The sequence below is a fragment of the Globicephala melas genome, chromosome X (genome assembly GCF_963455315.2).
Source record: "Globicephala melas chromosome X, mGloMel1.2, whole genome shotgun sequence".
Classification (NCBI taxonomy): domain Eukaryota; kingdom Metazoa; phylum Chordata; class Mammalia; order Artiodactyla; family Delphinidae; genus Globicephala; species Globicephala melas.
This window is the reverse complement of record NC_083335.1, coordinates 42,352,134-42,367,409: the sequence shown is the minus strand read 5'-3', so window position 1 is coordinate 42,367,409 and position 15,276 is coordinate 42,352,134. Positions and strand designations below refer to the sequence as shown.

At 45.4% G+C, this 15,276-nt stretch overlaps 1 protein-coding gene across 5 annotated transcripts in view; it reads left to right on the top strand.

Moving 5' to 3' along the window:
• The window catches only part of DRP2 (dystrophin related protein 2), a 58,796-nt gene that overhangs the window by 29,828 nt on the left and 13,692 nt on the right, over nucleotides 1-15,276 (top strand). For 4 of the 5 annotated variants that reach the window (XR_009560657.1, XM_060292108.1, XM_030840551.2 and 1 more), the window contains 14 exons: nucleotides 748-808; nucleotides 1,124-1,185; nucleotides 2,628-2,702; nucleotides 3,632-3,833; nucleotides 4,056-4,141; nucleotides 6,061-6,218; nucleotides 6,564-6,730; nucleotides 8,597-8,708; nucleotides 9,961-10,097; nucleotides 10,419-10,484; nucleotides 10,749-10,814; nucleotides 11,704-11,847; nucleotides 13,634-13,871; nucleotides 15,034-15,154. Coding sequence is in view for 4 of the 5 variants with exons in the window: in XM_060292108.1 (XP_060148091.1) it covers nucleotides 748-808; nucleotides 1,124-1,185; nucleotides 2,628-2,702; nucleotides 3,632-3,833; nucleotides 4,056-4,141; nucleotides 6,061-6,218; nucleotides 6,564-6,730; nucleotides 8,597-8,708; nucleotides 9,961-10,097; nucleotides 10,419-10,484; nucleotides 10,749-10,814; nucleotides 11,704-11,847; nucleotides 13,634-13,871; nucleotides 15,034-15,154 (1,695 nt within the window). In the remaining variant the exon portion in view is untranslated. The remainder of the gene's footprint in view (nucleotides 1-747; nucleotides 809-1,123; nucleotides 1,186-2,627; nucleotides 2,703-3,631; nucleotides 3,834-4,055; nucleotides 4,142-6,060; nucleotides 6,219-6,563; nucleotides 6,731-8,596; nucleotides 8,709-9,960; nucleotides 10,098-10,418; nucleotides 10,485-10,748; nucleotides 10,815-11,703; nucleotides 11,848-13,633; nucleotides 13,872-15,033; nucleotides 15,155-15,276) is intronic. The other variant, XM_060292109.1, reaches the window with a different exon arrangement.

Sequence of the window (15,276 nt, the reverse complement as noted above, 5' to 3'; positions counted from 1 at the left end):
GACCCAGATCAGGGTGGCAGCAGTGGAGATAGTGGGAATGTACAGATATGAAAATTAGATATGCACACAGAGCATTCAGCAGAGTATCTGTCACATAGTAGGAACTTAATCAATGTTAATGGTGATTAGAACTATTGAATTATAATCACTGGCATGCAGATATACCTGCAGAGGGCTCTTGTACCCAGGGAAACTGCAATGAGGAGGTTCACCAGGTGACTGAGCCTCTCCTGGAGCATCCGGATGTTAAAGACACAGAGCAGAGAGAGATATCCTTTCCCAGAGTTCCTCACCAGAGAGAAGTGAGCAGTCCCATTCTCCATTGTCCCACAGGACTGAGAAGCTTGACCTTCTGGGGGATGGGCTTTGAGCCCCATGAGGAAAGTAGAGTCCACTTCATATCCACAGCAGCACACCAGCTGCCTTCTGCTGAATGGATAAAATGGCAGACAGCTCAGGGAGAAGATAGGGTGGCCAAGGCCACCTGTTCATGCCCTTGTCATGTCTCTGGCACATGAGGGTATCAGTGACAACCTCTTCTCCTTCCCTCACCCAAATGTCAGGGAGAGAAGTGTGTTCCTTAAAAGTGTTTACCTCATGCTCAGGGGCTGTTAAGAGCTGGCAATGAGAGTCAGGCATCCCCTTTTGGGCTTAATTACTTCTTTGAGAGGATAGAGCAGGGGAGTAACCAGGGGCTTGAAGAGCATTAGTGGTCAGCTTCTTTCTCTTTCTCTTCTCCCTCACCAGCCTCTGTTCAGGTTCCTTGGGAAAGAGCAATTTCACCCAATAAAGTTCCCTACTATATCAAGTGAGTGACCATCTGAATCGGAAATGGGTCAGTCACCTGCCCACCCCCTCCTTTTCCTGTCTTTTTTTCTATCTATCCCTCTCACCCCTTACCTGTTGGGATTCCTCCATCCACTCCAGTTTTTCCTCCTACTCATCTCAAGAGCTCAAGATTCTACCTGGTAAAGGTGAACCCTTGTGCTTTGGGATCCTCAGGGTTCACCCTCAGATCCTGTTGCTCCTTGCATCCAACCTATTGCTGAGGGGTGTGTGCATGTGTGTTTGAGGGGTTGGGGGGTGGTATAGACCCTGGCACTATTGATGCTTTTATTTGTAGCCACCAGGCTCAGACCACATGCTGGGATCATCCCAAGATGACTGAGTTATACCAAACCCTAGGTAAGAATTCAAGTTTCCTGTATAGTGTGGAGATCTATACAGTTGCCTTTGTCCTATAAGAATATAAGGGAGTAGTATTCCATTGTGTGTGTGTGTGTGTGTGTGTGTGTGTGTGTGTGTGTGTGTGTGTGTGTGTGTGTGTGTATATATATATATATATATACCATATCCTATTTATTCATTCATCTGTCTACAGGCACTTAGGTTTTTTTCATGTCTTGGCTATTGTAAATAGTGCTGTGATGAACATAGGAGTGCATATATCCTTTTGAATTAGTGTTTTTATATTCTTTGAATAAATACCCAGAAGTGGGATAGCTGGATCACACACACACACACACACACACACACACACTCAGCCATAAGAAAGATGAAATCTTGCCACATGTGACAATACGGATGGACCTTGAGGATATTATGCTGAGTGACATGAGTAGAAAGACAAATACCATATGATTCCATTTATATGTGGAATATAAAAAGAGACGATCAAAATAAATGAACAAAACAAAAACAAACACATAAATACCAAGAACAGAGTAGTGGTTACCAGAGAGGAAAGGGTAGGGGGAAGTTGAAATGGGTAAAGGGGTTCAACTGTATGGTGACAGATGGAAATTAAATCTTGGTGGTGAGCACTTTGTAGGGTATACAGCAGTAGAAATAAAATTTTGTTCACATGAAAGTTACAAAATGTTATAAACCAATGTTATCTCAATAAAAAATAAATTTAAAAAAATAGAAGGGAATCCTATTCAACAAGCAGGTGAGGGTGGAAGTAAGTGCTTGTGCTTCTTCCAGTAGCCTTCTTTCCTTTCCCCTCTGCACCTCCCTCAACTGGAAGCTCTATACTCTTCCTGAACGATTTTATCATCACATTAGGTAATTATGCTTATAGATGTGTACTAGAGCTTCTTTGAAAGATACTATCCAGGCTACGAATATGACGCTCATGTGCCTTATCTTTGACTGCCAAGAGAGACTCACTATTATGTTGTAAATTTTACCCATGTTGATGCATGTGACTATAGTTCATTCATTTTCACTGCCATGGAGTGTTCCATTGTATATACCACAGGTTCCTCAACCATTCTACTGTTAATGGACATTTCGGTCATTTCTAGTTTGGAGCTAACAAGAACTATGCTGCTTGGTCAAACAAACAAACAAAACATGTGAAAATCACTGCTCTAGGATATATAGCTGGCTGGGTCATAGAATATATGAATGTTCAATTTTACTAGGTAATACCAAGTTGTTTTCCAGTGTGATTGTATCAGTTTACACTTCCACCAGCAATTCTCATTCATCCATATCTTTGCTGACACTTGCTATTGTTAGACTTTTATTTTTTGCCAATCTGGCAGGTATAACATGGTATCTTGTTGTGGTTTTAATTTGCATTTCCGTGATCTGAGTGGGTCTCTTTCCATTCTCTGCAGCTGATCTGAACAACATTAAGTTCTCAGCTTACCGCACTGCCATGAAGCTACGCAGAGTCCAGAAGGCACTGCGTCGTAAGTCTCCTATTACACTTCCCTTATAGCCTTCATCCCACTCCTACCCTTCCTCATCTGTTGACTGTTTCCCACTTTCATCCCACCTGTCCAGTGTTGTAGATTGGCTTTGTGGGGACTCTCCAAAGGCTGGGATATGCTGGCTGTGGACACCTGATTTTTCCAGGGCCCTTCTATTTTCCCCAACCCCCAGACTTATTTCCAAATTAACGCACAGCTATCCTCTTCCTTTTACCTTCTTCCCTGCCCAAAACGGATAATCAAGCAAGTGTTTTATGGCAAGAAGTATCCCAGCAAATGGTTTGGAGCCACTGGAGGCTTGTTCTTTCACCATCTTGGGGTTATTGGATGTAGCAGCAGAACTGTTGAAGCAAATGCCAGTGGTTAGGGGACAACATGGCTGCAGATATAATGTGCCTTCTGTCTTTTCTCTGAGACACTGTCCATTCAGTCTTCCTGGACCAGGTTATCTGGCTAGGCTGATTCCAGCATTGGAGGTAGTTAAAAAATCCTCCTGAGTTATGTCACATTTACCCAGGCATACCTGAGCCTTCATAACCAGTGTCTAGGTTTTCAGAATGAGGTTCACAGACCAACTTATTTGCAGTTGAAATGCATGTAAAGACAAAGAAAGTTTAAAATAATGGTATTCAACCCCTGGGAGTTTACCCAAATCCCACCATCTTCTTGAAACTGATGTCAAGAAACATTTGGGTATAGAAACATTTGGGGTTAATTTAGGGGGCCTTCTGCTGCCTTCTCCTTACTTGGGTTGAGGGTCTTGGTAAACGGCAAGCTTGTTTCATACTTACAAATGGTTAGTCTGGAGATTGAGTCAGATTTGGTGATGCTGGTGGCCATATCTTCCTGTCTAGTCCCTGGGGTTCTACTTTTGGCTATACTTTCTCCTTCTCTCCTTTCCTTCCCAGTGGACCTGGTAACTTTAACCACAGCCCTGGAGATCTTCAATGAGCATGATCTGCAGGCCAGTGAGCATGTAATGGATGTGGTGGAGGTCATTCACTGCCTGACTGCCTTATATGAACGACTGGAGGAGGAAAGAGGCATCCTTGTCAACGTGCCACTCTGTGTGGACATGAGCCTCAACTGGCTCCTCAATGTTTTTGATAGGTAAGGGCTTGCAGTCCTGACAGCCTCCATGGTGAAATTCAGTGGGACATCTGGAGTGGGCATGGTGGGAAGGAATTGCTCCCCTGGTGCACTTGGACTCAGCTCAGCTTGGGGCATGTCTGGCACAGAGCCCTGCTGGGATCAACCCTGTGAGGGACATGACTGCCAAGATGTTAACCCTTTATAGATATTCATATTCTCAGTCTCTTCTTTTAAACCTAGTGGTCGCAGTGGAAAGATGCGGGCATTGTCCTTTAAGACTGGCATTGCATGCCTGTGTGGCACAGAAGTGAAGGAAAAACTGCAGTGTGAGTACAACTCCAAAGTTTGGAGTAGAGTTGTGTGGAGGGAGAGGTGTGGTGGGAGGAAGAAAAGTCTAAGATAAGCAGAAGATGAGTCTTATGACTCAGCAAAGGGCTGCTCAGGCTACCTTGTAATGCTTCCTGGTCCAAACTATTGCAAAGAATCCACAACAGCCAAAGGCCAAGATGGGTCTAAGGCCTGTTATTATTCCCACTGTTACTCCAAGGGCATTGGTTTCTTCTGATCTGGTGTAATTACTTGATGGGGATCTGAGTTGGGATCCTGGGATACCCAGGACCTGGACTTTCTAGTTCCATTTCCCTTTGGCCTATCAGGCTTAGCCCTCTCCCAATCTGAAGCTCAAACCACATCACGCAAATGTGGAAGAGGACAGTTTTATTGTTTACGAGGCAGGTGTGTGCTGGTTTTTATAAATGGAATGGTTTTTACTATATAATACATCACTGAGAATTGTTCAATTTACCCTGACTGTCAAAAGCTTTGAAAGGCATTTATAGTTTTGGGGGTTTCCTGAGAACCTGCATCATCAACACAGGCATCTGAAATAGAATAAAAAACTATACATTAATTAAAAAAAAACTACATCACACATTCTGTTGGAGACTTCCCATGTGATAACGTGGGTGGTGTGCAATAATCCCCATTATCTGGGAAGTGGACAACATGTAATTCTGTAGGTTTGAACCTCTCTGGTGTACAGTACCTTTGCTTTCCCCTCCATCCTCCATCATTTGTACAGCATTTTGCATTTTTCTGCAACAGCATCATTAGTGTCAAGTGTTTAACGTGCGTTGACCACTGTGCTACATGTGGTGAGTACAAGGTCCAGTTAGACATGGTCCCTGCCTCAAGTGGTTTATAGTCCAGAAGAGGATACAGAAGTACACAGAAAGCATTTTTTAGAGTGCTAATTAGAAGAATCTGAATGGCAAAGGATATGTGCTATATCAGATCACAGAAGAGTGAGGACAGCCGTCTAGGAAAGATTTACAGGGAAGAAGACTTTTCAAAGTATGTTCATATCTATGATATAATTTATTTCTCCCAATGTTCCTTTGAGACGGGATGGACAGTGATGATTTAGTCTCCATTTATAAGTAAGGAAACTGCAGCATAGAGTGGTTCATGACTTACCCAAGGTTTCACAAGCTAGTCAGTAATGGATCCAGAAATAAACCCCAGGCCCTCTGCCTTTTGGTTTTGTTCCATTTCTGGGCCTTAGGTGAGGTATGAAACGGACAGACAAGAACCTCTGGAGGAGGTTTTCTAAAGTTGGGGTGGGACGGGGGAGTTCCCACAAGGGCAGATATAGACCATGCTCAAATATATAAGTACCATAGTCTGTTCCACAATGATTTAGAGTGAATTCTTAGATGATCAAATGTTTTGAATTATCCCCTTTTTTTGGATTATCCATGCCAGTGTTTCTTTTCATTTGTGTGGATAACTGAGAGATTACTGCAGTATCAGACTACATGGGCTACATGAACAAGAGGGGATAGGGCAGACTGATTGCAACTCATATTCAGGCACCCTTGAATCCCACACCCCTTCATCTTTCTTCTTGAGACTTTGTTTTCCCAGCAGTGTCATATCTGTGTCTGGCACCGCTCTCACACACAGCTTGCTCTCTGTCTTCACCCCTCTCTCCCCTTCTCTTTCTGACGCTCTCTGTCTTTGTGTCTGACTCACTTTTTTCTCTCTGAACCCAGAGGAGTGCTGCTTTTAGAACACCTGGACTTCTAGAAGGTCAGGGATGGACCTTTAGGTATTCCAATTTCAAAAGTCATTAGCTAAGTCAATGTGCTCTTTCCCTGTCTTCTTTTTCTGTTCTTTCTCCCCACACCAATTCTCTGGCCATTCCTGTATCGGGCTTGGCCATGACTTACGGTGGGGCCAGCAGACCTCTTCAGCCAAGTGGCCAACTCAGGCAGCCAGTGTGACCAACGCCACCTTGGTGTCCTGCTTCATGAAGCCATTCAGGTGCCCCGTCAGCTGGGGGAAGTGGCGGCCTTTGGGGGCAGCAACGTGGAGCCCAGCGTCCGTAGTTGCTTCCGTTTTGTGAGTATGGAACTGGGGAGGGAGGAAAGGAGGAATGATGGGACAGACGGTGGGAAGAAGGGAGGGAGGACTGAGAGCTGGGCTTTTGATCTGAAGTACTCAGATGCAAGGGAGTTTGTTGGGCTGGAGCGACAGGGCAGAGGGTTCTCTGGGCTTTTAGGGTCAGAGTCCTGAGGGGAAGGCACCAGGTCAACTAGGACAGGGTAGAAGGTGGACACCTCTGGAGAACAGTCTAACCCAGAGTCCAACCAGGTCTTGCTGTTTCTCCTCCTCCCCTGAGGGCTGCCATTCTGGGCACAAGACACTGGGCCTCAGACATCACTACTGGGCTTCTTGTTTCTCTAGAGCACTGGGAAGCCAGTCATTGAAGTTGCACAGTTCCTGGAATGGGTCAACTTGGAGCCCCAGTCCATGGTGTGGCTGGCTGTTCTGCATCGGGTCACCATTGCTGAACAAGTGAAGCATCAGACCAAGTGCTCTATCTGTAGGCAGTGCCCCATCAAAGGTTTCAGGTAGGGAAAGCAATACCTGCTGGAGTGATACTAATAATAAATAGGCCATGTTACATATAAACCATATATTGCAAAACAGGGCATTACATAATTATATAATTACAATTAATCTATTGTATGTTGTGATATACTGTTATAATCCTTTCTACTGCAGAATGTTTAACTTTTAAAAAACTCAAAAATGATGAAATTTTTTTCTGTTAGTTGTGTTATGAAGTATTCAGACCTATAAAAATGTACAGAGAAGCAAAAGGGGGTGGGGTGGGAGAACAGCACAGAAAGGGAAGTAATTTGTTCATTGTTTCTCAGGGAGCATTAAGTAGAACCCAGAAGCCCCAGCATCCTGACATATGAGAACACCTACGCACCAAAATGTGTGCTGGCAAATGTGCTACTCTCTAGAAAGCAAAAGAGAAACGTGATATAGCATTGGCTAATTTCCATGATGTAAATACTCCCACTGTGGCCAGTGTCAGGCTACCCATAGGAGGTCAGGAAGAGACACACAGTTGCACACCATTTATAGTATTTCCACCACCAGGTATAACAGATGTAGACAACCTCGAGAGCATAGATAATAGTGAAATAAGAAGTGATGAGTTTGAGTATTTATTACCTTTGTTTTTAATACCATTTGCTTAATTGTGAGTTTATACAATTTAATTTTTAAATAATGGCTATATTTAACAACTGGCTTGGAAAATTCCTGAAATTTTAACAACCAGCTCTCGTGAGCTTGTATGAGCAGGCTCCAGCGCCCCATGGTGGGCACCCACCATCAAGCTGAAGAAACAAACAATATTTTACAATATATTTATATATATTATATAATATATTTATATATCTACGAATTTATATATTATATACATATTTTATATAATATATAAAACAATATATTTGAAGTTTCCTTGATTATATTTCCCTCCTGTCCCCACAAAGGTAGCCGCTACCCTGAATTTGGCTTTCATCATAAAATGCTTGTTTTTACCACTTTAAAGCACTAGCACATACTCTCTTTACAACCACCCTGCTTTTTATAAGCAAATGAGGCACAGAGGTGGAGTTCACACTTCTGGCTAGTGTAGCTCCAGGATAAGATATCAGATCCTCTGACTGTTCTAAGTCTAGACATTTCACCATGCTATGCTATTAGGTCTGCGCAGTCCAATCAGGCTTTGGAATTGGATCTTAAGGGCTAGTCTATATTCAGTCATAATAGAGTTATTATTATAAATAACTTTGGGGAATAATTTTTAGCCAACTTGCCCACGGCTGATAGAATCAGTTGTTTTCATATTGAAAGTGTGCCTTCTCCAAGGAAGGTGGTCATACCTGTGAAACTGGACCCTTTCAGGCCACCTTTGTTTAGAAGGTTATTTGATATAATGAGCTCTTTACCCCGTCCCAACCTCCCTTTTATTTTTTATTTTTTTCATTGAAGTATAGTTGATTTACAATGTTGTGTTAATTTCTACTGCAGTTATACATATATATATATATTTATATTCTTTTCCATTATGGTTTATCATAGGATATTGAATATAGTTCTCTCTGCTATACAGTAGGAGCTTGTTGTTTATCCCACCCTTCCTTTTAAAAAAGATGGTGAGACAGGGCTACTTCCCGAACTTCCTGGGATTCTGAGCATGTGATTTCATGGAGATTTGTGGTCTCTGGAGTAAGACTAGTTATCTACTGAGGACTCTATCACTGCTATGCATAGGAGGTTAAGTGCTCCGCGTATAGGAGGTTATGGTTCCATGCCTCACCCCCTTTTAATGTATGTGTATATTTGGATGTTTGGGGGAGGGGGAGGTCATTATAGTACATTGCATCCTGTTTCCTACCACCTCTCCTTTCCCCAAGGTATCGGAGTCTGAAACAATTTAACGTGGACATCTGCCAGACCTGCTTCCTGACAGGCAGGGCCAGCAAGGGCAACAAGCTTCATTATCCCATCATGGAGTATTACACCCCGGTATGGAGCCTCTGGGCTGGGCGGGAGGGGCAGGCAACTCTCAGCTTCTGGGTGCTTGATCCATTTTGTCCAGCATTAGCTCACTGTATTCTGCTCTCCGTTGGGGAGCATCCTCCAAACAGGCCTGGTGATTGACCAATTTGGGGGATCCAGGGCTGTCCTTCTAGCAGAGCTTCTCCCTCACCCTCACCGGGGCGGTAGCTGGCTGTAGCACCCCAGGACATTCTTGGCCATCTAAAAGACACTCACTATACTCCTGCAGAGAGAAGTCTCAGGAAAAAATAGAGACAGCAAGGCAGTTACAGGTGACTAGCCTTCGATCGCTCAATTTAGTTTTTCCTGCTTAGCTTCCTGGATTGTTTCTGTCCCCTGGTCTTCACCTGCTACCTTGTCATTGCTTCCATCCCTTCTAGTCAATACCAAAGTTTGTGCTCAACTTCATTACTCCGTCTCTTGCGTGAAAAGGGGGTATGCTCTTTACCTGGGTCCCCAAAATCAACTGGGCTTTCATTGGAAACTGTGCCCTTCATAGCCTCCTGAGCCCAGCATCCCTGAACTCCAGCCACAGAATTTCTCCTCTGCTATGTTCAGGACTCAGACCTCCAGGCTTAGCTCCTGAGCTGACTCTGCTCCCTAAACTCCTTTATTCCTCTCTCCGCACACATTCTCCCAACGTCCCAAGCATATCCCCAGCTCCCCCCACTGCTCTCTCCCATCTTACCTCTCCATCTCCATAATCCATCTCCCTGAGCTGTCATCTCTTCTCCAAGTTCTGTTGACACAGAAACATGTGTGACCCAATGGAAGCAGTGACCTTGACCTTTATTTTTCTTTTATTATCATTTTAAAATAAACATTATTAACGTCATACATGGGAAACTGGCTAGAGATGGTAGACTGATAATTGTCTAGCTCCTGCTCATCTTCTACATCCCTAGAATTTATGTAAAAGATATTTAAAAGTTAACAAATATACAATCATGTAAAAGATTTAAATTATATAGAGGTGTTTAAAGTATAAAACAAAGTCCCTTTTTCTCCTCAGTGCGTTCCCCACCCCTCAAGTCTAACTTCCCTGAGGCAAGCAGTGTTCACAGTTTGACATGTATCCTTCTAGATCTTTTTCTAGGAGCGAGGTGTGGTAAATATGAACAAGAGTGGACTACCAGTCATGGTCCGTGCTCCAGGGGAGTGGCCACACCTCCCTAGAATAGCCCATTAGGGTGAGTCCCTCTATCTTGTCTCCTCCCAGACCACATCCAGTGAGAACATGAGGGACTTTGCCACTACCTTAAAGAACAAATTCCGCTCAAAGCATTATTTCAGCAAACACCCTCAGCGAGGTTATCTGCCTGTGCAATCAGTGCTGGAGGCTGACTACAGTGAGACGTGAGTACCGGTAGCTGAGCAGGGGCTGCAGGCATCCTCATTGAGCCTAGGGATGTGCTGTGAAGGGGCTGAGTCTCACATGGGCTATGGCAGTCTTCCAGGGCAAACCCAACTAGTGACAGGGCAGTTCAGCTGGGGCCTGACCAGGAATCTGACCTGAGAAACAGACTAGAATCCAGTCTCTGTATCTTGTTCCCATCAGCTCTTGGGAGCTCCCTAATTTGGTGGTGGTGTTGCGGGGTGTGGAAGGGTGGTGGTGAGGAGACAGGCTGCCCAGCTACCCAGTCTTTGGTCTTCTGAGTCTTTGCTGCTTTCTTCTAGGCCAGCTTCTTCCCCGATGTTGCCACACGCTGACACACACTCCCGCATTGAGCATTTTGCCAGCAGGTACCACCAGGTTTTGGGGAGGGGAATTGTAAGGAGTCCAAGGGGGAAAGGAGTTTTCAGTTGGGGCAAAGACAATGAAGTTAGGGCCAGGGGAACATGCACAGTGGGCTTTGCAGCAGCCAGCGAGGCCTAACGTTTGGGGCAGGGGAGGGGGAATTGGGACAGCCCCCCAAACGTGATTATCCTACTGTGGGATTACAGTCCTTGAGATGAAAGCAGTCTTCACATACTGTTTTCCCTTCTGTTCCTGCTCTTTCTTCCTAGGCTTGCTGAGATGGAAAGTCAAAATTGCTCCTTCTTTAATGACAGCTTGTCCCCAGACGACAGCATGTGAGTTTTCACAGATACATATTTGCCAGGAATAGCTCTCCTTTGGGATCTTTCTACCACTACTTGGGGAGGGTATATCCTCAGTGGGAAGTGGGGTGTGTGTGGATAGGGTCCCTGACACCCTAAGGAAGGAAGTCTGCTTTCTGGGCACAGTATTTAATGAGAGAAGCAGTCTGCCCTCTATCAACTGAGCAGGGTAATGAAGGATGAACTACCTCCCTGCCATCTGCCAAGGTCCCTTTCTGTTGCAAGATCCCATCCTTTTATTCCTAACTCTGAGGGAAGAAGAATATGCCCTCAACTAAAGTTGCAGAAATGAGCCATTATCTTATGCTCAAAATGCCAATGCCCCATCTAGTGCCACATCAACCCTGGGGAGATACCAGGGACTTGACTGAAGTGTGGCCAGAGAGATTCCTTGGTGCTATAGCCCAGAGAAGGGGCCCTTCATCTCTAGGGAGGTCCCCGGCCTCCTCAGAGGACCTAGAAATTGTTGGCTACACGGATAAATCCAGCCCTGGGACTGGGACTCAGGCAGGCCACAATTCCCCTGGGGATGGGAAAGCGAAGGGGGGTGGGGTGGGGGAACATCACAGATGTTATAGTGACCTGCTCATTGTTTCCCAGGTCACTATAAGTAGAACCCAGGAGTCTTGGCATCCTGAAAACACTCTCTCCTACTACCCCCAACAATGACCCCTGCCACCTTTGAACACTTTTATCCCTCTTAAACCTGAATACATGGCTTTTCCCCTCTCTATGTATCTTAGAGAGGGAATCCTCCAGCATGTGTCTCCTGGGGCTTGAGGTGGGAGCTGAGAACTCACACCCTGAGCTGTTTCTTAGTTCAATGCCTGGGCCCCTCTTTCCTCTCCCCACCCCCACACAGAGACGAGGACCAGTACTTGCTGCGGCACTCCAGCCCCATTACAGACCGGGAGCCAGCCTTTGGACAGCAGGCTCCGTGCAGCATGGCCACTGAAAGCAAAGGGGAGCTCGAAAAGATCCTGGCCCACTTAGAGGATGAGAACCGGTAGGTGTGGCAATGGCACAGATCTGCGTGGGTTCTAGAGTCAGACGGCTTAATTCAAGTCCTGAATTCCCACATCCTAGCTATGTGGCCTTGAACAAGTTACTTATATTCTGTGATCTTCCATTTCCTCATCTGTAAAATGGGGATGATGATAAGAGTACCTACCTCTTAAGGTCACTTGTGAAGATCAAATGATCAGGCATATAATGTGTTAGCCAGTGTCTGTCTTATTGGAAGTGTTCAATAAAAGCTAGCTATCCTAATAATTATTTGAATCTTTTTAACTCAACCCAAATATCTCCAAGTACCCAACAGATACAGGCAGAGAGAATGCAAACATAGAGAATACAGAAGAGATGATGTCTCTGCCCTCAAGGAACTTTCAGTTGTTGGAAATGGAAAGAGGTCCTTATCACTTAGTGAAAGTAATAAGAGGAGGATGATACTGCATAGAGCATTTGAGGACTGGAAGAGGGAAGGTGAAGAAGATTATGGGGATGGCATTGACCTCTGTAAAGCATGGAGGGCAGCAGGAGTCTGAGGAGCATCCAAGACACCTTGGGGGTGTGTAGTAGAATCAATAACGACCCTCAGAAAAGTAATTCTCAAACATTAGTGTGCATACAAGTCACTTGGGAAGCTTGGTGAAATGCAGATTCTGATTTGAAGGTCTGGGGTGGGGCCGTAGTTCCTGCACTTCTAACCAGCTCCTAAAGGATGCCCATGCCTCAGGCCTACAGACTGTATTTGGATTAGCAAGTCCTTAGAACAGGGCCTATCTGCAAAGTATTTGTTACTGGTTCAAGACAAGATAAATACATAAATAGAGAGTAAACTTTTAGAAATTTTCATAGCAATTTGACATGGCCACAATATCCACGCACGTAATTAGTGGACTTGTCTTCTTTGAATTGGGTATAGGCCAGGTTGAGTGTTGTTGAATTTGGGCAGCAAGTCATGCGTGGCGTGAGCTGTGTACTAGCTATGCACATTCAGACCATGTATTGATCCATGATGGATCAAAAAATCCCCCTGTTTTTTTGCTATGGATAGTTTGAGAAGCACTGCACTAGAGCAGTGGTGGGGAGGCCCTGGGAAACACTAGGGAGAGAGTGATTCTGTTGCAAAAAAGAAAAAAACAGTAATGTCCTCCAAAGACCAACTCTTTGGAATCTGTTTCCTTGATGACTCAACATGGGTGTTTAAAGTGGGTCAAAGAGGAGGGCAGTAGAGAGAAGAGGAAAGATGGGTGATCCTTTGTTTATATTATGTCTTCCCCTGGAATCTAAAAATCTAAAAATGGAGTAGGTGAGTCAGTGGCCCTAATGCCTCATTTATTTGCAGACTGTGTTTCTGCCTGATTTTAAGGTCAGAATTAATCCCCGAAGCAGTACATCAAAGCCCTGAGACATTTGTTATATGAAATGTCAGCTCTCTCTGCTCTGTGGCCTAATGATGGCAAAGTAAATGATATATGTGTTGGAGAGGAAGTGGATATGGCCATTCAAGCAAGAGCATGGCTGGGATGGACTTCCCTGGCCGTCCAGTGGTTGGGACTCCACACTTCCGCTGCAGCACTGCACGGGGCATGGGTTCGATCCCTGGTCGGGGAGCTAGGATCCCACATGCTGCGACCAAAAAAAAAAAAGCACGGCTTGGGGGCTGGGGTGGGGGTGGGGATGGGAGAGCAAAGAGATTGCTCACACCTAGGTATGAGGGGCCACTGAGCCCTGGACAGTCGATACCCTGTGAAGGTCATTGGCCTTGGCTTCTCCATCCTTGGCAGGATTCTCCAGGGGGAGCTGAGGCGCCTGAAGTGGCAGCATGAGGAGGCTGCTGAGGCACCCACCCTGGCTGAGGGCTCTGCCGAGGTGGCACAGGACCACCGCAATGAGGAGCTGCTGGCTGAGGCCCGGATCCTTCGGCAGCACAAGAGCCGCCTGGAGACACGCATGCAGATTCTTGAAGACCACAACAAGCAACTCGAGTCCCAGCTGCAGCGCTTAAGGGAGCTGCTCCTGCAAGTGAGTCTGGGGCCAGGGGAAGAATCAGAGCAGCCTCCGAGCACAGGTGGGCCGGGGAGAGGTGCTCCTTGCTCCTGGGAGGTGGCTGTTAGAAGACTTTCTAAAGAGAACTGGGCTAGCAATCAGGAAATTTGGGGGGAGGAATGGGCTGCTATATCACATCGCTTGGCCAATTCTCTTGTACCTAGCTTCCATTCCATCCTTGTGTGTTTACTCTCAAGCCACCGTGGGGCCTAGGGCACAGGGAGGGCTTTTGAGGGCTCACTTCCCCACAACCCATTTGAATCTGGTATTGAAAGAACAAAGTTCAAAGAATCATCCAAAACGTTGACTTTGCTACTTTGATGTTTGCTGGAAAGAAGCAAGTTTGGACATGCTTGGCAAGAGGAAGATTTTTGCTGTGAAGGGATCACTTGTTACTTTTTGCCGCTTCCCTCTTTGAGAGGTAGTGTATAGGATGTAGTGTGGTTCTGGAGTTAGACAGCCCTGAGTTTGAGTGTAGTGCTGCTGATTAGTGGCTGTGGGATGTTAGGAAAGTTACTTAGCCTCACTAAGCCCCAGTTCCCTCATCTGTAAAACAGGGATAAAAATATACCAACTTCATGGAATTGTGGTGAACGTCAAATGAAATAACACATTTAAACAATTTGGAATGATGCCAGGACTATAATAAACATTTCATAAATGAATAATTTATGAATAATTATTGTCATTATCCATACCAGGTAATACCACACTGTGCCTCTTCCCCAGATCCTCCAAGGGATGGCCTCTAGATGAATTCCTGGAGGTCTTAACATATGATATTATGTCATGCACCAAGGATCAGGTGTGCAACTCTACATTTCCAGAGGGAATTGAGTTCTAGATAGCTTAATTATAGCTGAAATGACAGCAAGAGATATTTAGGGGCAATGGTATCCTTAGAAGAACTGGGAGCCTTTGATACATGTTGTTGAAGGAAGCGGGTATTCAGTAATTAAATATTCTAAGAAGTTTCGTGAAAGGGGAAACCACTGTTTGGGGCACCACCAAAAGCTTCTTAAAGTCCCAGGGCAAAGGGATGGGCATGATGTCTCTAAGGACCTTTCTAAGCTCGGGAGTCTGTCAAAGTAAGGTCAGGAAGGCAAAGCCACTTAAGTCATGCCTTACCTCTTGCTAGCCACATACTGAATCGGATGGCAATGGCTCTGCAGGCTCGTCCCTGGCTTCCTCTCCGCAACAGTCAGAAGGCAGTCACCCCCAGGAGAAGGGACAGACTACTCCAGACACTCAAGCTGCAGGTGAGTTCCCCCAGCCCCTCCCAACCCCTTCCTCCATGGCTTTGTCTTGCCCCAGGTCTCCTGACTAAGGTTCTGCTAGGGCTGGGACTGGTTTCTCCTCATGGCTTTGAGCTTAGGGTCAG